The 22,421-nt window shown below is 39.8% G+C and overlaps 1 protein-coding gene across 6 annotated transcripts in view; it reads left to right on the top strand.

Annotated features, from left to right (window-relative positions):
- LOC145986558 (dual oxidase maturation factor 1-like) overlaps window positions 1-22,421 on the top strand; it is a 445,828-nt gene that overhangs the window by 318,385 nt on the left and 105,022 nt on the right. For all 6 annotated transcript variants that reach the window (XM_083120706.1, XM_083120704.1, XM_083120707.1 and 3 more), the window contains exon 5: window positions 15,254-15,470. In XM_083120706.1, coding sequence (XP_082976832.1) covers window positions 15,254-15,470 — 217 coding nt within the window. The remainder of the gene's footprint in view (window positions 1-15,253; window positions 15,471-22,421) is intronic.

Below are 22,421 nucleotides of genomic sequence, written 5' to 3'. Positions count from 1 at the left end.
TGTCAGAAAAATTACCCATGATTGTTAGAACATTTGTCTATCCTGTCAATACGTATATTTTGTTTCATATCTTTTACTTGAATCATGTTATGAGAAGGCATTTTATGTGGTCGAACATCCTACTATTAACAGGTATACTAGCAAGAGTGAAAAATCAGGTAGTTCAGTTGGTAGAACATTGGCACAATACGCCAGAGAAAACCGTTAGTCTGGCGTGGCACATAGTGGTTCGGATCCCACTTTAAACTGTAGGTCCAGTTTCGATTAGCCTTTCTGTGCATAAAGTGGACTCAACTCAAACTCAGTATAATCCTAGCAGCAAGTTTAAACAAGTTCATGTATCCGAAATACCAGCTTATCAATTAGTTAATCCTCCTTGACTTTTAAGAGAATCGTAACAAAAAAATGATCCTCCTGTGATTTGTACTCCCTCCCAGAAATCTGTGGAGTAATGGCGAGCATAATCGTAGAAAAGGAGCTAAAGCTAGTGGGCGGAGCAAAGAAGTGCGCGCTGCTGCAAACGGCTGCTAGCTGCAGCCTCGTTTTCCCCTCTCACACGTTTATTGGTGAAGGCCTCTCGAGTCGTTACTTGCGTAGAGAACTTGCCTTAGTTTCCTCCACAGACTCCTGGAACAGAGTATAGTAGAATCTTAACAAGTAAAACCGTTTGGTTTGAAATATAATCTTAAGAATAAGTTAATCTTCCTGGCCTTTATGTAAATTTTAGAACAGATTGGCAATCCTTATGGGAGGTAACCGAGGTTAGCAACCATCTCACCAATGCGTCCTCTTGTAAGGAAATCGCAGCACGAGAGCATCCGGAAGTGCCAGGGCCTGCTGCGATGTTGCAAAAGGTCAGAGGCAGATGGGAAGTCGAGAGCTGTGACCCCGTTCCGGTCACGTTTCATCTCCTTTTACTTCCACCTCCGCCGAGCGCCCGATTTCCTGTATGAAATGTCGCCGTGGCATTATCTCTCAAAGCGATCCGTCAAAGATAGTCAAGATTTGCTGCAAGACGCGTTCGAATTCAAATTAGTTGTGTGGACCAGCTTCCTCAAGAGTCTCCTGAAGCCCTTGCGCAAACATACTCGAAAGCATGTTACCGCTAATATCCACGTAAAGTCTCCCACTTGGCTTTGTTTGCTGTTCTGTGTATGACTGAGCACTAAAGCAATGTCTGTTTCGACACAGGACTCGAGAGGTGGATGAGAGTGAAAGTCTGTGAACACTTTTGCAACTAAATACTGGTTCCCGATTCACTTGCCCTGTAATCGGCAACAGTTTACCAGCTGCTGCATCCTTCAAGTTCCCTCCCGCCCCTCTCGCATGATTATTCTCAGTGCCAGCAAGAACTGAAGATCATTGTGCTACCAGGTTGGAACCTGAATCAACCTAAGCAATCATGTTCTGTGTACTCTGTTCGGGTATCACTGGAGCAAGCGAACGAAAACAAGTCTCTGCGCAAGTTGTGACGCGAGACGCATTTACCATTGAACACGTGAGAGGGAACGGGATTGCGTGGGTGGGGGAGCGACTGCAGTTACCAGTGCGGCCTTGCTCCACCGTTTCCGGTGATAGAGATAGCACGCACGCACACACATACAAACACAAACATACTATCTGGAACCTTCCAGAGCATTCATGAGAAACAGCGACGATGGGATTCGTTGCGTTGACCACGCGCCGCCCAATAAAAGAAAATCCGTTTGATTGGCATAGCTCCTTAACCCTTTCCACTCTCGATAAAAATAACATATCCGCCCGAAGTTCGGAATATTTCTGTATTTATTAAAGTTTTAATTTATTCAATTATTTATATTATTTAGAGGTTTATGGTTAACTTAAGATTATTAGTGAGTATGGTGTTTGGGAAAATAAACATACACTTTATCTACAATATATTTTAATTTAATTAAGATCTTAAGATCTGATGAAACACATTTTCCTCCAACATATTTTGCATTTTTAAGTGTTTGTATGAATAAACATAGTATATATATTTTTCCCTTCTACATACTTTGTATTTTAGTATTGTATAGTATCAACACATTCAGTAGGATTCAGGCGAGATATTTTGAATAAGTTTTAAGAAAATTGAGTGTCTCTCTCTCCCTCTCTCTCTCTTCCTTGGAGGCAAATTTCTATCGCTAAGAGAGCACAAGTCTTCATTTTCACAACATTAGATACAAGCAACAACGGAAAACTGATCAAGACAATACATACTTTGCAGCTGGTGACGGTATCCAGTGCTGCTATGTCACGGTATCTAGTGACATGTGAAACGCAGTTCGATACAAATTATTTTTGTTTATTAATTCATTTTATGTTCAAATATAAAAGTGTGAGGTTCTTTATTTTGTGGATAAATTTGTATCCGAGCCAGACGTCGGGAGTTGGGGACGGGTTTTTCTTGAGTGACAGCGGAACTGTCTTTTCGGCTTAGAACATGACATATTTGCACTAACACGGAGAAATGGAAAGGTTATTTTCATCGAGACCGGGCTTCAAATCACAGCGGGGAGCGATCCTATGTTTCACGGATGACCAGGAAAACCAGCTGGAGCCCATGCCTGCAAGTATCGAAGACGCCTCGGTGACCGCGTTTCAAGACAATGGACAGAGGTCATTTCCATCCCCTGGGAAACCGAAGCGAAGCCACCTTAGCGTCATTCCCAACGGACAAATTCGAAAGGGACATATAAACAAGAGTACCACGATTCGAGAGACAGTTTTTACCCGGATTTCATACAGAGAGCATCTCCGCGCTACACTCTCGCGTGATTGTTGTTTTGTGTCCGTGAACTTCGTTTCCTTACGTACCGTGAGCGAATTGCAGATAGAGAGTTACCAGTGTGCGCCTTATTTTGGTGAAGATTACGCGGTGATTTGTTTTTGCCAAGCGTGGACTACATAATAATGGAGGGCTAAAGAAAATAGAGAAGGGAGTCCGTCGACTCCCCTGACACCTGCAACGACGCCGAAGCCAGTTAGACGACGCCAAAACCAAACACTGCCCAAAGCCCGAAGGACGCTTCCAGATCGACGTTCCAACCAAAACCCGAAGGACGTTTCCAGATCGACGTTAAAACCGAAGCTCGTTACCAGAGAGAGAGGGGGAAGGACGATTCCAGAACGACGCCCAAACGAAGCCCGTCACCAGGGAGAGATGATTGCAGATCGACGTCCAATTGATGCCCGACACTGGAGAGATTCTGGACCGGTGCGTGACCACGTACACCCGACGCTAGTGACAAGAGGAACGCCCGAAGTACTAAGGAGGTGCAAGTACACCATATCGTCGCAATTATTCTTCGTCGCGATCGACCTCGGAGAACAATTTCGCCACAAAGGAACCGTGTGCAAGTCCCACGTCCAGGAGAGATGAATGACCACGCAATGTAGCAGAGTCCGGTAGAGTATACTTCAGAGGGTCAATGTCCATGTAAACGTGCATTGTTAGTATCAACACCGTACTGTTAACGCCGAAGTCTCACTTATTTGCAAAGTTACTCAGGAAACCCCGAACCTAATTTGTGTCTGATAATGTTTTGATATTGTTGTAAAAAAGGGTTAGTAGTATTGATACTACGGACAGTGCGAGAAAGTACGAACCCCTCTCCAGCAGCTTTGGCCATACTTAAAACTTGCTCAACATGCCCATATGAGTTTTTGCTCAAGTGTGGAGCTCTTATAATTCAAGATTTTTGTAAAAAATGCCCTCGGGAATTTTTCAGAAAGTACGAACCCCTCTCCAGCAGATTTGCTATACTTAAAACTTGCTCAACATGTTTATTTGTTTAAGTGTAGCACCTGCCTAACCCAAGAGTTTTGTATTCGGAAAGTATCAACCCCCCCCTCAAGCATATTTACAAAAATTGCATCAGTTTGTCTATAAACTTGTATCCATACCCACCTATACATATTTACTTCAGGTTTAAGTTCAATTGGATACCATTCAATTTGCTTATCCAATATTAAAACAATGCAATATGCAGAGCCTACCTCTAGTCTAGCCATAACAAGGTTATGTATTGATTTTTGCTTCCCGAGTTGTGCGTAAATGGGAAAGAGCGAACAAAACATGTTTTCCATGTTCTTATAATCTTTTGATCAGTCCCATTAGTAAATGCCTGGAAGTTGTATGTCAATAGATATAATCTTTATTGTGTCTTTTCAGAGAGTTATTCATCATCAAAGAGACATTAGTAAATGCATGAGTGATTATATCTGTTGATATTACCTACACTGTGCCTTTTCCGAGGAAAATTACATGTTATTTGTCATGGAACTCAAAGAGAAATTCTTATCTACACTATGCACTCTTTCAGGGACCATCCATCATATTGAGGAATTGCCTTCTCGGATATTGTCATGCAAAGGGTTGATCTTGTCGCAACAGAATAATTGCAATGGCAAATGTACTGTGTTAGTAGGTAAAAGCTTTTCTGCTCGTAAGCATAGGTGCATAAAATGGGTAGGTAATATATTTTCTGACGGTAAAGTATTGTTTTATATCCAAAGGGTTTCTGTGTTTGAATCGTGTTTCTAGTTCGAGTTGCTATTTTAAGTCCATTTTATGCACAGTAAGGCTAATCGGGACTGGCCCTACAGTTTTAAAGTGGGATCCGAACTACTTGTGCCTCCACCGGGTATCGAACCCGGGACCTCTTGATTACAAGGCAATGACGCTACCACTGCGCCATGGGGGAAGCCCTGAATCGTGCTTCTAGAATTGCTCTGTGACCCGCTCATTTCTCACATCATAAATATATGATTTTTCACCTATGAGAATAACGCTACATATGGTGTCATCGGGTAAAGCCTCGTGAAATTCACAGATAATTTTAATGTTTGTCCTGTCATTAACTACAACTTGTTTCCTTTTTGAAGTGTTTATTACAAACATGGGTCTCCGTTCCTTGAATTCATCTGGTGCGTAGTACAGGTCAGTATTGCCAGTAGTGACGCGCTTGAAGGAAGAAAAAGCCTCATATAATTTAAGAAAATCATCCTTGGACATGTCTAAATTATAATTTTCCCTAGGGAATACCTCATTTCTGCCATTTTTAAGATATATGTTTTTGATGTTGCAGTTATCAAATCTACTTGAATTTTTTTCCTGATTGTTGTGTCTTCCAGTCTGAAACAGTACCACTACAAAATCGGGCATGTCAAATTGAATACTGGAGAATGAATTTGTAGCATCAAATTCATAATAAGAACCAGTGGCAACCTTCTGTACGCATTGATATGTGTAAAATTGCAGAGGAATCTGGGGATTTTTTACTATATCAGCTTTGTATTTAAGAGCGTAACTGGCCTCATATTCAACAACGGGGATTCTTAACTCCATAGTCTGAATAATGCATTTGCCTGCATCTGGTAAGGTATTAGGCAAAGCTTCCCCTGTAGGGTTTATCGTACTGTACCTCATCAATGCATTATTATCATTTGCAGCTCTTCTAAATGTAATTCTTAAACCACCCTTCCACATAATTTCTTTGTAATCCGAGAAGAATCCTGGCAACAGGCGCATGGGGAACAATACAGTATGATTTTTAGATAATATTTTATCACCAGCTTCAAATCCGCCTATTTTGTAGTAAGAAGCCTCGGTTTTGGATAATTTTAGTGTGGCCAAAGCTGTGGAGGTAATGCCGGGATAATCTATTCTGTTTATAACAACGCCATGCTTTCTGATCTCAATTTCAGAGAACAGATGCGGTACAAAATTGTCTACAAGTCTTATATTTGAATTTGCCGGGTAATCTGTTCCATCGAGCTTTACAACATCAAATTTGATGTATAGATCTGCTCTGTGGGGGTGTATAAAGCCGTCCCCTACATCAAGATCAACCTCAACCTCCGTGTTGGGTTGATTTAAATTTGCAAATGTCCTCCTGTTTGGAGGGAACGATTGTAGCTCATAACTCTCAATATTTTCCATTGTATGTATTTTTATTTAAATGTTAATCTCTATGATAGCAGTTGTTGTGGCTCCAGCAAAATCAACTAATTCTTCTTTTTCATTAGTGACCATCAATTCAATGTAATCTATTCTGTTGTGACACACGGGAAAATATAATGTTGGGGATGGATTGTAGATGATGGGCTCCATGAATTCAGAATTAGGTTTGAATGTTGCAATGATGCCGGTTTGTTTGTGAGTGCCTATGCCATTTGATTTGGTGATCATACCCTCGGCCACATTACAGTGAATATTCAGAGTCTCTATGGCTAAGAATTTGGGTATATTCATAGCAGTGTGTTTGATGGCCGGTTCAAGTTTTGTGTTGTTCTCAAAGCCTAGCAGCTCTCCTATAGTACCCAGATCCACTGTTTCTGTAGCAGATACAATCTCTACTCTGTGAGTGACAGAATTTTGACTTAACACCACACCTCTGGGTAATTGAGCATTTAGAGTGGACAGATTATACTGCCCTGGAGTGATGACAATTTTTTGATCCCCTACTGCAATTGTGTTGTTGTGGTGAGTAATATTAGGTATCAGGTACATGCCGTAAAATGCTCTGAGAGCTATTGTTTTGGGATACACTATGTCATCATGCAATTTGAGCTTCAATATTGAATTTTGGCTGGTGAGATGGAATACCCCCATGATGTTTCAGATACCACAAGGCTTTTTGAAAATCTTCAATTGATGGTTTATTTATTTGAGACATATATCTGAGAACAGATAAACACAAATGTCTGCAATTAACATCTTTGAAGTTTTGAACACGGGCATTATTGTAATAAAGATTAGCTGAATTTAGATATTTTATTAAATTTTCAGGTGGAACACCTCCAAATGAATCAAACACAAATGCATCATCGTTTAAATATTTAAGATAACAGATCCAGTGAGTGCCCTGATTTTTGTACTCATCCAAATTAACAATGCCACACTCTTTGTTGAGTGGTTGTTCCGGTAAAGAATCAGACATGTACACACCTCTAAAATGTTTGATTCCCAATGGCTTGATTAAAACTTCAATATCTTGGTTTGTAAGCAGCTCTTGTTTTTTTTAAACTTATTCATGGCTCTCTTAAGACCTTTGCCTTTTTTCTCCATGGCCAGGTTATGGCGCCTCTGCTCATCTAATTCTGCCCTATTCTTCTTGGCATCTATTACTGTTTTTGCTATGGCAGCTGATCCCCCAGCCAAGCTCCCAACAGCCCCGAGAGCAGCTAAGATGGCAGGGATAGTAAATATGAATCCCCCCACATGTGATTTTTTTCTTGATTGCTGTAATTTTTTTAATTGGGGGGTGCTAAGCAACAATTTCATACCATGTCCCTTTGCAAGACAAGAGTTTTTTTTCTTGCGCTGCTTTTTGGTCAAAAGGCTGTCAATAGTTTTAAGAGATTTGAGACCTGCATAAGGTATTTGATACATAACACCCTTGGCCTTCATTGTAGGTTTATTATATATATATTCACAGCCCCCACCCCAGTTTTTGTTTGGTACTCATAGCTATGGTGGTCCCCAATGCTGCTATTTTTTCACTCAAAGAAGCATCTTTGCTTACAAATCTACCAAATGCAGCCTCTTCTAATTTCTTGTCTGCAACATGTCTCTTGTCAAGATCAGAATCTGTGTTGTATGCAATATCATGGTCTCTACAAGCAGCATCTAAAGGATTAACACCAGGGTCCCCTCTGTTTAATCTATGGTCCAATTTTGTGCCGGGACCACAATACTGATAGCCTGGAATGTGTAGTTCAAATGGCAGCTTGTTTATAATGTCATTAACCAACCCCCGACCCTCAGAAACATTCCAAAATTTGGGGGGTAGAGTATTAATAATTTTTATAAGATATCCAATCCCCTTAGGGTCATTCACTATAAAATTAGACAATTTGGTGCTTATCATGTCCATAATTCCAACCTTTTCATTGTAAAAATTGTGGTTGCCAGCATTTTCCTCCCCTGCTATCACCAATAACCTATCTACAAGTTTCCTGACATCATCAACCCACACAAATTCTTTGGGCAGGGTGTTGTATTGTTTGATTCCACTGCCTGTCTTGATCTGTGACCATATGGGCTTGATTAAATTATTGTATTTTGCCCCACTGCTCGACTTGACTCTTTTTTGTGTGGGATCATTGTGCTGGTATAGAGCATCTGATTTTATTAATATTTCTTTGTAATGCTCATAATCCTGATCTGTATAGCTGCCAGGTCTCTTCCTAGTCATCAGTTCCCACAATCCAGGTGTGCCGGGGTACTTAACAAAAGCACCTTTTTCTCCGAGACGAGATTCTGAATAAACAATTATATCATCTCCCATAAAAGTTACTCTGAAATTGCCAATTCTATGTATGATGCTGCCATCAAGCTCTGTGTCAGCATATAAGCCAAACACCTCATCTTTGTTGTCTTTAGGTGTGGTTAAATATTTTTGAGCAAGAAGACCCAATTCAATAGGATCCTGAGTAGCTTCAATTCTTCTAGGAGCAACAGGACTAGGTGTATGAATACTGGAAAGTGGGGTGAATGGATAATCTAATATGTTTCTTGCAGCTACAGGCACAAGCTCTGTGATCAAATCTTGATTTTGCTCTGTAACAGTTTTGATATTCTTACCTAAATTATTAATAGCATCAATGACAGGCTGTTCTGTTTGTTTGTGTTTTTCATAAATTCCACGGTTCTCTGATTTCCATCCCTTAAATCTTTTTACAAGATAATCTCTTAACTTAAGATCATCAATGACTGGTCGTTTCATGGTTGTTTATTTATGTCTCAACGATTTTCTAGACGTTGAGACATAAATAAACAACCATGAAACGACCAGTCATTGATGATCTTAAGTTAAGAGATTATCTTGTAAAAAGATTTAAGGGATGGAAATCAGAGAACCGTGGAATTTATGAAAAACACAAACAAACAGAACAGCCTGTCATTGATGCTATTAATAATTTAGGTAAGAATATCAAAACTGTTACAGAGCAAAATCAAGATTTGATCACAGAGCTTGTGCCTGTAGCTGCAAGAAACATATTAGATTATCCATTCACCCCACTTTCCAGTATTCATACACCTAGTCCTGTTGCTCCTAGAAGAATTGAAGCTACTCAGGATCCTATTGAATTGGGTCTTCTTGCTCAAAAATATTTAACCACACCTAAAGACAACAAAGATGAGGTGTTTGGCTTATATGCTGACACAGAGCTTGATGGCAGCATCATACATAGAATTGGCAATTTCAGAGTAACTTTTATGGGAGATGATATAATTGTTTATTCAGAATCTCGTCTCGGAGAAAAAGGTGCTTTTGTTAAGTACCCCGGCACACCTGGATTGTGGGAACTGATGACTAGGAAGAGACCTGGCAGCTATACAGATCAGGATTATGAGCATTACAAAGAAATATTAATAAAATCAGATGCTCTATACCAGAACAATGATCCCACACAAAAAAGAGTCAAGTCGAGCAGTGGGGCAAAATACAATAATTTAATCAAGCCCATATGGTCACAGATCAAGACAGGCAGTGGAATCAAACAATACAACACCCTGCCCAAAGAATTTGTGTGGGTTGATGATGTCAGGAAACTTGTAGATAGGTTATTGGTGATAGCAGGGGAGGAAAATGCTGGCAACCACAATTTTTACAATGAAAAGGTTGGAATTATGGACATGATAAGCACCAAATTGTCTAATTTTATAGTGAATGACCCTAAGGGGATTGGATATCTTATAAAAATTATTAATACTCTACCCCCCAAATTTTGGAATGTTTCTGAGGGTCGGGGGTTGGTTAATGACATTATAAACAAGCTGCCATTTGAACTACACATTCCAGGCTATCAGTATTGTGGTCCCGGCACAAAATTGGACCATAGATTAAACAGAGGGGACCCTGGTGTTAATCCTTTAGATGCTGCTTGTAGAGACCATGATATTGCATACAACACAGATTCTGATCTTGACAAGAGACATGTTGCAGACAAGAAATTAGAAGAGGCTGCATTTGGTAGATTTGTAAGCAAAGATGCTTCTTTGAGTGAAAAAATAGCAGCATTGGGGACCACCATAGCTATGAGTACCAAACAAAAACTGGGGTGGGGGCTGTGAATATATATATAATAAACCTACAATGAAGGCCAAGGGTGTTATGTATCAAATACCTTATGCAGGTCTCAAATCTCTTAAAACTATTGACAGCCTTTTGACCAAAAAGCAGCGCAAGAAAAAAAACTCTTGTCTTGCAAAGGGACATGGTATGAAATTGTTGCTTAGCACCCCCCAATTAAAAAAATTACAGCAATCAAGAAAAAAATCACATGTGGGGGGATTCATATTTACTATCCCTGCCATCTTAGCTGCTCTCGGGGCTGTTGGGAGCTTGGCTGGGGGATCAGCTGCCATAGCAAAAACAGTAATAGATGCCAAGAAGAATAGGGCAGAATTAGATGAGCAGAGGCGCCATAACCTGGCCATGGAGAAAAAAGGCAAAGGTCTTAAGAGAGCCATGAATAAGTTTAAAAAAAACAAGAGCTGCTTACAAACCAAGATATTGAAGCTTTAATCAAGCCATTGGGAATCAAACATTTTAGAGGTGTGTACATGTCTGATTCTTTACCGGAACAACCACTCAACAAAGAGTGTGGCATTGTTAATTTGGATGAGTACAAAAATCAGGGCACTCACTGGATCTGTTATCTTAAATATTTAAACGATGATGCATTTGTGTTTGATTCATTTGGAGGTGTTCCACCTGAAAATTTAATAAAATATCTAAATTCAGCTAATCTTTATTACAATAATGCCCGTGTTCAAAACTTCAAAGATGTTAATTGCAGACATTTGTGTTTATCTGTTCTCAGATATATGTCTCAAATAAATAAACCATCAATTGAAGATTTTCAAAAAGCCTTGTGGTATCTGAAACATCATGGGGGTATTCCATCTCACCAGCCAAAATTCAATATTGAAGCTCAAATTGCATGATGACATAGTGTATCCCAAAACAATAGCTCTCAGAGCATTTTACGGCATGTACCTGATACCTAATATTACTCACCACAACAACACAATTGCAGTAGGGGATCAAAAAATTGTCATCACTCCAGGGCAGTATAATCTGTCCACTCTAAATGCTCAATTACCCAGAGGTGTGGTGTTAAGTCAAAATTCTGTCACTCACAGAGTAGAGATTGTATCTGCTACAGAAACAGTGGATCTGGGTACTATAGGAGAGCTGCTAGGCTTTGAGAACAACACAAAACTTGAACCGGCCATCAAACACACTGCTATGAATATACCCAAATTCTTAGCCATAGAGACTCTGAATATTCACTGTAATGTGGCCGAGGGTATGATCACCAAATCAAATGGCATAGGCACTCACAAACAAACCGGCATCATTGCAACATTCAAACCTAATTCTGAATTCATGGAGCCCATCATCTACAATCCATCCCCAACATTATATTTTCCCGTGTGTCACAACAGAATAGATTACATTGAATTGATGGTCACTAATGAAAAAGAAGAATTAGTTGATTTTGCTGGAGCCACAACAACTGCTATCATAGAGATTAACATTTAAATAAAAATACATACAATGGAAAATATTGAGAGTTATGAGCTACAATCGTTCCCTCCAAACAGGAGGACATTTGCAAATTTAAATCAACCCAACACGGAGGTTGAGGTTGATCTTGATGTAGGGGACGGCTTTATACACCCCCACAGAGCAGATCTATACATCAAATTTGATGTTGTAAAGCTCGATGGAACAGATTACCCGGCAAATTCAAATATAAGACTTGTAGACAATTTTGTACCGCATCTGTTCTCTGAAATTGAGATCAGAAAGCATGGCGTTGTTATAAACAGAATAGATTATCCCGGCATTACCTCCACAGCTTTGGCCACACTAAAATTATCCAAAACCGAGGCTTCTTACTACAAAATAGGCGGATTTGAAGCTGGTGATAAAATATTATCTAAAAATCATACTGTATTGTTCCCCATGCGCCTGTTGCCAGGATTCTTCTCGGATTACAAAGAAATTATGTGGAAGGGTGGTTTAAGAATTACATTTAGAAGAGCTGCAAATGATAATAATGCATTGATGAGGTACAGTACGATAAACCCTACAGGGGAAGCTTTGCCTAATACCTTACCAGATGCAGGCAAATGCATTATTCAGACTATGGAGTTAAGAATCCCCGTTGTTGAATATGAGGCCAGTTACGCTCTTAAATACAAAGCTGATATAGTAAAAAATCCCCAGATTCCTCTGCAATTTTACACATATCAATGCGTACAGAAGGTTGCCACTGGTTCTTATTATGAATTTGATGCTACAAATTCATTCTCCAGTATTCAATTTGACATGCCCGATTTTGTAGTGGTACTGTTTCAGACTGGAAGACACAACAATCAGGAAAAAAATTCAAGTAGATTTGATAACTGCAACATCAAAAACATATATCTTAAAAATGGCAGAAATGAGGTATTCCCTAGGGAAAATTATAATTTAGACATGTCCAAGGATGATTTTCTTAAATTATATGAGGCTTTTTCTTCCTTCAAGCGCGTCACTACTGGCAATACTGACCTGTACTACGCACCAGATGAATTCAAGGAACGGAGACCCATGTTTGTAATAAACACTTCAAAAAGGAAACAAGTTGTAGTTAATGACAGGACAAACATTAAAATTATCTGTGAATTTCACGAGGCTTTACCCGATGACACCATATGTAGCGTTATTCTCATAGGTGAAAAATCATATATTTATGATGTGAGAAATGAGCGGGTCACAGAGCAATTCTAGAAGCACGATTCAGGGCTTCCCCCATGGCGCAGTGGTAGCGTCATTGCCTTGTAATCAAGAGGTCCCGGGTTCGATACCCGGTGGAGGCACAAGTAGTTCGGATCCCACTTTAAAACTGTAGGGCCAGTCCCGATTAGCCTTACTGTGCATAAAATGGACTTAAAACAGCAACTCGAACTAGAAACACGATTCAAACACAGAAACCCTTTGGATATAAAACAATACTTTACCGTCAGAAAATATATTACCTACCCATTTTATGCACCTATGCTTACGAGCAGAAAAGCTTTTACCTACTAACACAGCACATTTGCCATTGCAATTATTCTGTTGCGACAAGATCAACCCTTTGCATGACAATATCCGAGAAGGCAATTCCTCAATATGATGGATGGTCCCTGAAAGAGTGCATAGTGTAGATAAGAATTTCTCTTTGAGTTCCATGACAAATAACATGTAATTTTCCTCGGAAAAGGCACAGTGTAGGTAATATCAACAGATATAATCACTCATGCATTTACTAATGTCTCTTTGATGATGAATAACTCTCTGAAAAGACACAATAAAGATTATATCTATTGACATACAACTTCCAGGCATTTACTAATGGGACTGATCAAAAGATTATAAGAACATGGAAAACATGTTTTGTTCGCTCTTTCCCATTTACGCACAACTCGGGAAGCAAAAATCAATACATAACCTTGTTATGGCTAGACTAGAGGTAGGCTCTGCATATTGCATTGTTTTAATATTGGATAAGCAAATTGAATGGTATCCAATTGAACTTAAACCTGAAGTAAATATGTATAGGTGGGTATGGATACAAGTTTATAGACAAACTGATGCAATTTTTGTAAATATGCTTGAGGGGGGGGTTGATACTTTCCGAATACAAAACTCTTGGGTTAGGCAGGTGCTACACTTAAACAAATAAACATGTTGAGCAAGTTTTAAGTATAGCAAATCTGCTGGAGAGGGGTTCGTACTTTCTGAAAAATTCCCGAGGGCATTTTTTACAAAAATCTTGAATTATAAGAGCTCCACACTTGAGCAAAAACTCATATGGGCATGTTGAGCAAGTTTTAAGTATGGCCAAAGCTGCTGGAGAGGGGTTCGTACTTTCTCGCACTGTCCGTAGTATCAATACTACTACTAGGGTTATTTCATGTTCAGATGTTCTAATTTAATTGTCTGCATTCAGCGTTAGAAGCTCAATTTCATTTCTTTAATATTTAGTGTAAATTGTCAAAGTGTGCTCCAATTTTTTGTGTAACCGACCGCCCCGTCGCGCCATTTAACTTGTCAATAGTTGACTGATGAGTCCTTTTTAATTGTGGAAAGCGTAATTTTTATTGCAAGGTCGCGCGCATGAAGTAGTATTATTTGTTGCATAGTGGTTATTAATGTAATTTTTGCTCGCGCCGACGATTGATTTGTGTATTCCGGCAGCTGGAGCCAATTAAGTTTTTTGCATCACTATGTAATTGTGTAGTTGTTCTCATTGGACGAGAGAGGCTTATGTGTATAACCCCCGTCAGAGAAACTTGTATAATGTCGTGCTTACGACTGGATGCATACGTTCATTCGAACGAAAGATTTAACCACGCCGACCCAATTGTCTTAGTTAACCGCTTTCCGAGGGCTGGCACTTAAGTTAATTTAAAAGAGCACAGGAGCTGGCAGACAAATGCCCTAAATTCACATAAAGGTTTAAAAATTAAAAGGAATGATATGTTAGTGAGATCCATGATTTGTATCTATACTTTGCATGTAAAAATACCTCAGAGGTATGAAAGAGAGAAGAGTGAATGTTGTGAGCGTTTGAGGAGGCTTTGTAAACAGTTGTTGATTGCAATGTTGTTTTTTTTGTTACAATATATATTCACTTTTTACCGTTCGTCAGTGTTGTTGTTTGACGTTTTTCAGGTATCAGATATTATGCTATTAGTGTTTTATGATTGTTGGAATCTACATATCAAAGGTAAACAAAATGTGTAACATTTCAAGGTATTAATTTCCGCCTCGCAATAGTATGACAATAAACGACCGTCTCAGTACCGAACTTGAAAACTGGACCGTGAGTCACGACCGGTTTCCCGTACACATAACGACGTTTGGCTCCGTGCCGGGGTATGATTGACACGTCATTTCGGGGACCGTGAGTGCACTCGTTACAGCTAAATGTGATTTTTCTTTTTCACTGAGATTACTGATGTGAATGTCCTGGATATTAAACTCATACCGACAAACGAGCTTTAGAGACATTGCAAAAATGCAGCCTAGAGTATTCTACGTGGAAGAGATGTTGACAATTGAGTGCCTTCAGCTCTTACGCACCCAAATGTTCAAAATCATGGAAACCCTAGTCTTGCTTATGTTAGCATTAAGAATTTTGATTGTACTGCAATCCAGCATAGAGATTAACCAGGATCTTTTGTTTGTCATTGCAGCAGCGCCTCTGTGCAACCAAAGCGAGGACATCGACTTCAACGAGAGGTTCTACTGGCTGGGTCCAAGCGAGATCCAGGAGCGCTACAGGGAGAGTCTAGTCAAGGGGCTGCCCTACCCCATCCTCACGGTGGCGGAGTACCTGAGCCTGGACGAGGAGGGATTCGCCTGGGGCCGCCAGTACAGGGCCGCCGGCTACTACGGATCCATCCTGCTGTGGTGAGTACCTCAGTGTGTAAAGTTTGATGTTCAAATTATTTTCGGAACATGTCCAGCTGACTGCCGAGTCTGGCGACCGAGCCTACCAACAGTGCGTATAGCATGAACAAGAGGGTTAGCGACTGGTGCTGCGTTGAGATGACGTCATCGGCTCACTTGATGATTGGGGAGGCTTCGGTAGTTATGATGACTCGCTTTCAAACTGTAAATGAAGAACAGTCGGAGATGTTATAAGAATAATCTCACTCTGTGTGCTGAGTAATGACGTCTCTTTGTAGATTACTTTAATTATAGGATACATTATAATTAATTTGATTGTATTACTTTCTTCGGTGTACAGTATTTCTAATCTACTACATATACCAACGACAGTGAATGTAACACTGTAACTGAAATCAACCGAAACACAGATATTTCATTTGTTATTGGAAGTTGTGAAATTCTTGCTTAACATTGGAAACAAGAAGCTACAAACAGAATACCTTGCTCCGAGATGGAAAGGGGAAATAATCTTTTACCTCGTTTGTTAATTTTCTCGGTCTCGTGTCAGAAAATCTCGACCTCTTTAGCATAACTTTTTTGCAAGATGCCGACGAACCAAAGAATCGAGTAGTGTTTCACGAATGGATTGATGCCCAATTCGCTTTACGTCTGCTAACGCTACGCCTCCAAGATGATGTAGTGGTAACGCTATAGTCTTGTAACCAAGGAGCCCCGGGTTCCGTCCTCGGTTTTGCACAGTGGTTTGGATTCCGCTTAGTACTGATTATTCTAGTTGATCTTAAGTGGACTTAAACCTTTTTCTGAGTTCGGATGGAAAGAAAAGACGAAAATTTCAATATACAAAGTGTTTACTCAACTATAATGGGTATAAACGGATGCAAATATGAATAAGATTTCCACATTACTGACACATTTTTAGATGATTTTTCCATTTTTCCTTCAGTAAATTTTTATTCCAAAATATGAAATTGCAAATATGAATTAGATTTCCACATTCCTGACATATTTTGGCCTCCCGATGATGCAGTGGTAGTGTCGTCGCCTTGTAATCAAGGGGTCTCGGGTTCGATACCCGGCAGAGGCACATAGTGGTTCGGATCCCACTTTCAACTGTAGGTCCAGTCCCCATTAGCCTTACTGTGCATAAAGTGGATTTGAAACACCAACCCAACTCCTGACACATTTTTAGACGATTTTCCATTTTTCCCTTTCAGTAATTATTTATTCCAAAATATGGAATAATATGGTGTATCATTAGATAGCATTTTTGAAGAGAAGTTTCTCTGCTGAAAACAAAACTGGACTGGATGAGAACTAAGATTCAGCCGATAGATGCCAGCACGTTATGTTCCGAAATGGTCCTCTCTCTTATTCTCCCCCCCCCCCCCTCCAATTGCCTCCAGCTGAGACATGACAGATGGAATCATGAAGTTATTTATAATGGTTTCTGTTATTGGTGCGAGCGCAAACTATCACACCGTCAGGGGTTATCATTATACGATCGAAACCGATAATTTAAGGCATCGGAGCTGTCAGTGCTAGCGAATGGGAACATCTTTTCACTGCGGGCTCATCACGAAGAGCAAACTCAACGCTGGAGCCGCTTCGAGCAGGTTGCTGGGGTTGTTTGTAGGTTGTAGGGGGAAATCACGGTACAGGTGTTATTTCGGTGCGTCCAAATATGGTCTCAGGCTGAGTTCACTTATTCAAGGACAGACAAAGCTCTTTATCGTTGTTTGGGATTGATGTCGCGTTCTGAAGGATTGGATAACATTGGTTCATTTTCTTCTCAAGAGATGAAACGAAGTGCAAAATTCTCTATTCACCGATACAGGACAGTGGATCGTGTGAAATGGACAGACAAAGTAAGAAATGAGGCTGTGCCAGTGTTGCTACAATCTTAGAACACAATTTCCCTTTTCGTACAATTTTTACTTCACTAATAATAGGTAGCAGTAGCAACTGTAGTATTTTTATTGCCCCATGTTTGTACATATGAAATTGTTCAACAACATAATAATATTATACACGCGATAACCAGCCTCCTCGCTTCCGGGCTAGATGTTCCAGGTTGGAACCCCGGTCAGATATGAATGTACCTTGTGTTTGTTCCATGAGCCATTTCAAAAGTCCATCCTCGTTGTCGCTATTGGCCCAAGCTGTTGAAAATCAACGTGCAGTGCAGTTCGTAATGTGGGGCATTCTCCAATATTATATTACTTAAAAAAATAAGTATTTTCAAGCTGACGAAAGTTCAAGCACCTACGGAAGGGGAGGGAGGTGCATTATTTCCTACCGTATGCAATTGGACTATCCTACTTTGTACTCTAGCAAATTTCCTGTTATTAACACTCCCACACACTTTATTCTTAGTTGTGTTACTCCTATGTGTTTGCAGAATAAATTGCCCAAACATTGGTAATCAATAGCGGTGATTAAGTGGCAAGAAGAGTTGGCGAAAACTGCATTCTCCCCCATGCCCCTCTAATCTCAATCACTGTTGGGAATTTTAATGTGCTGTACGAAACCATGTTTATATGAAAAATAGTATCTTAACCACAGAGAGGGGAAATATAGTAGGGGACAAAGAACATTGATGCCACGGAAGTTTGAATTCTCCTGAGACAGGGATTTTCGGCGGGTCCCGTCTTTCTCTATATATACCCATGTACCCCTCCCACTAATCAAAGGGTGTCCGCACGCCTATGCTCTGTGTATATATCAGTGCAGTAATTAAGAATAAAATCTGGTGGCCTCTTTAATAAAATATATATAGTTATATGAAATACACATATACCATGAAAATTGTTATCAATATTTTGCAAAAAAATAATAAGTCTCATGGGAAGGCATGGAATAACCCTTCCATCCTCATTATTAATTCATTATCTAAATACGGCTCATGATGATACAGGACCAGCATTCCTTGTTCTTTTTACCAACTTCCGGGCTTTTTGTTTTTAAAAAAGCAAAAGATTCCCACAATGGTCGCACTCTACATTTCTTTTTCTTTGCATAAAATCTGCGACGATTATGTGGTGTTATACGGTATATCGTGGCCCTTTTATCTCCATCTGCCGTGGAATATATTTAACTTAAGTTGTCTTATTTAATAATTAATAGTTTGAGACAAGTGTAAAGGCTCGTATCATTTCTTTAAATCTTCGTGGACCCCTCAGGTAAATCAGGACAACCACTAGGGGTCGCTGATCATATTTAAAGAACCACCGAAGTTCATGACTCTGGATATTTTTGATTTAGCAGTCATTATGTCATTCGCGATTTCAAACGTCAGCGTATATAAATTGACTTCTTTAGTAATTAATAACATTATATTTGCTCTCTACATTAAATTACACAATTATTGATTGATTGAATTTTTGTTCTAAGTTCACTTTATGTACAGATATGCTAATCGGGACTGGACCTACAGTTTAAAGTTGGATCCGAACCACTATGTGCCTCCACTGGGTATAGAACCCGGGACCCCTTGCTTACAAGGCGACGGCGTAACACTACACCAACGCTCCAACTTACACAGTTATAGTGGAGTGTAAGCAATGACGTATATTATGTATATGTTATGTGTGTAGTTAGTATATCATGCATATTTTTAACTAGTAATTGAAAGGCAGTAACGCTTAAGCTACCAGAGCCTGTTCTTTTACAGTTTCTGTAAGATGCTGATATCAGCTATCCCCTTCATATTCGCCGTAATTACATCATGCCGTCAATAAAAATTCTGCTCCTTTGCGTGGAGGCGGTCTGATATGAGCCGCCATTTCGGTCGCTCGCTGTTAATAACACAGCACGGTCCACATAGGCCGTTTTAGAGATGTAATCCTCCGAAGAATCTAAATTTAATTTCAGGTAATTTTTCGAACTTGCCAGATGTTGCTTATTAAAAAAAAGTTAATCGACTTAGACGTTAATTCTCGGGAGCTTATTGTTTGCTTAATAAGATCGTATCGTTGAGAGAGCACTCGTGACGTCACATGGCTGGGTGTACCTTATTGGTGGATCACGAAAACTTCATTATGCGGCCTGTTTCGGGGATTATTTTCCGGTGTGCAAGAGTTTTTAACGTAAGGGAAAAGAGGTGGCATAGGAGGTGTGGAAGCAGGACCACACACCCTCTCGATCATGTCCGTAGCGGGTGGTCAGCACGGTCAGGTCGCTTTTACCTCGTAGGATTGCCACCACGTATGCAATGATTAGAGGTGGGGTGAACCCCAGAGCCGCTTTATGCAGAGGCATTGTCGGAAAATTCCCACATGAAATTACACACTCCGGGAATAGAATCAGGGTCATCGAAACATGGCAGTCATAAACCCTATCAACTGGACCACCGAGGAGAGATCGAGGAAAATTAGGAAAACTTTTTTTTTAATTTTAAAATGTGTATTTCAGAAATGAGTTTTGTCTGAGAGGTCACACAGCATAACACGATGACTAAAATTTCCCCCTGACTTCTAAGGTTTTTTCTTTAACGAGGTGTGTAAGAGTTAATAATAAAATAGAATTACTATGCATTTTAGTATGCAATGTAAAATGATCGAGTAGTGGATCGAGTAGAAACGTCTCCCCAAGGATATAACAATATCAATAACAATAAATTTGGAATAATTTGTAGTTATAATAGTTTTTTATTTTATAATAATCATGAATATGATGATTATTTTTTATGTTATTATTTCTACTATTAAAGCTTTATCAGTGGTCACCCCATTCCCTTTACAAAAATGTATGGCGGCGCCCATGCACCGGTTCCAACTTTCTTAGCACGGTGGTCACATTGAAAATTCCAACGTCTCTTCTATGAATATTCCGGGTTCGAGTCTTGGCCTGAGTATAGGCGTTCGTTTGTGAGTGCCCTTTCAACAATTTCAGCTAATCATCATTCGTACTCATCGTTGCGATTAGTCAATATGGAAGAAAATATAAAATAAGATAAGTACAAATAGCATATTTCTCTGTAAAAAAGGAAGGATGTCTGATACAAGAAACTATGGTAAAATGTAGCATTGGCTAATAATAAATCATTGTAATCCCTTCAGTGTCATATCCTCCGTTTATGAAATTGTTGGTTACACCACTGCTTCACCGTAAAAAGAGATGAGCTATGGACGGTGGGGTTGGGGGTCAGGTCTCTTGATTTTGTAATAAATAATATTGATGATAATTATCATAATCTGTTATTATTATATCCTTATGGGAAACTCTTGTTGCACCAGATGAATAAATAACTAGCATATGTTTTTCTTTACGATATTTCGGATTTCAAACCATAAATGCACTGAATTATATACATACTTGCTATTCTCATATTTGTTAGAACTGTCGTTTGTGAAGTTGCGGCCGCTAAAGAATGTAACTGGACTGTACCGTATAAAATTGTTGAAAAATTGTTCGTAGTAATATACATTTTTTTGATTGAAAAATATCGAATCGAATATTACAAAAGTTCCGTGGCATTTTAGGGCGAGGATTGATTCATTCATGGTCATGACTATGCTGAACTTCTCATTTGGAAGTGAACTCTACAACTTGAGTATAATCTGTGTACAGTGGTGGCGATTGGGTTCCAAAACTAGGGGGGAAGGTGCCAAAACTGGGGGGCAAGAACAGCTTACTTTCCATTGGTAGATAAGGTTTAGCATAGTCCGGGGCAAAAGTGGCAAAAACTGGGGGAACAACTGCCCTCCTCGCCCCCCCCCCCCCAATCACCGCCACTGTCTGTGTATGTTTGGATCCACAATAATAAGATATGCTCACTCCAATGAAGGAGCATTTCTGAAAGTCAAGAGGAAATTTTAATCACGAAATTTGTGATAAATGGTGGGATATAAAAACGTCAAGTTCCGGCAACGTTTTACATCTATCAGTCGCTTTTTGGAGCTAACTCAATTTTTCCTTTGATTATTCTGCAGAAATACTCATTAACTATGAAAATATACGTATATGTATTGTTTTTAAAAAAAAATGCTCTACAATGAAATGAACGTTGTTTATTTCCATGGTCAGTTCGATCCCGCCAAGACTGTGCCCAAAAGGATCGTAATTGGAATAAATGGAATTCGGAACAAGGACCAATTACAGAGCCACATATAATTCATTATTAACTTTATTTGGAAACGTTTTATAAGGAGACAGTTGGCGCAAGCGCAGTTGGCAAGTGCCCGTTGTCCAATCTGGAACGCAAATCATGTGTGACATTCATGGTGAGAAGAGAACCAGCCGAGAGGAACCATGGACCAACGCCAGAGGTCGGGCATTCCTCCAGAGGTGCCCCATTATCGTTAAAGATGCCTCGAGATTCCGTGCAATTGCCCCTGACAAATTACCTCCCGGTGGGGTGTCAGCGAATATATCACCTGTTGATAACAATGTCCGCTTTGTTGCCGAAGCCCGTCTGACAAATAACATGCCGCGAGGTTCTGGTCGCCTTCCAGTTGGGAGCCGCGCCTGAGTTCCAATCCGGGCTGCGTTCTTGTAGGAAGTCTCTTCATTTGTTGTTTTGCAAATGAGGTTGTTTCCCGGTTTTGTTTGCTTCTCTCTCAAAGCCCGCCTTGACCTTTGGTGCCTCGCGACATTCTTACCGCAGCCTTCGTGTTGTGACTGCCGTTTGAAGCATGGACGTAACTTTGTACGGGACCTCACTTTGGGTGGGGCAGAATCGAACTTCGGGCTTAATTTACTTTTGAAGGGGGAGAATCGAAGAGTTTTCTATCCACAACTATTTTGCTAAATAACTTAAATTTGCGAAATCATAAGAAAATATTACCTGTAAATTTTAATGAGCCTGCAAATATTGGGGAGGCATGATAATACATACATGATGAGGAGGCACACATGATTCTCTTGCCCCCGCCAAGTTTCGAAGCAACGCAAATGAGTTGTTTAGCGTGTGTTTCAAAGTGTGACAAGTTTCTCGCACAGATAACTGCA

Source organism: Lepisma saccharinum, chromosome 4, assembly GCF_977018435.1.
Source record: "Lepisma saccharinum chromosome 4, izLepSacc3.1, whole genome shotgun sequence".
NCBI classification, from domain to species: domain Eukaryota; kingdom Metazoa; phylum Arthropoda; class Insecta; order Zygentoma; family Lepismatidae; genus Lepisma; species Lepisma saccharinum.
Note: the sequence above shows the minus strand (reverse complement) of the source record. Positions and strands in the feature narration are given on the sequence as shown.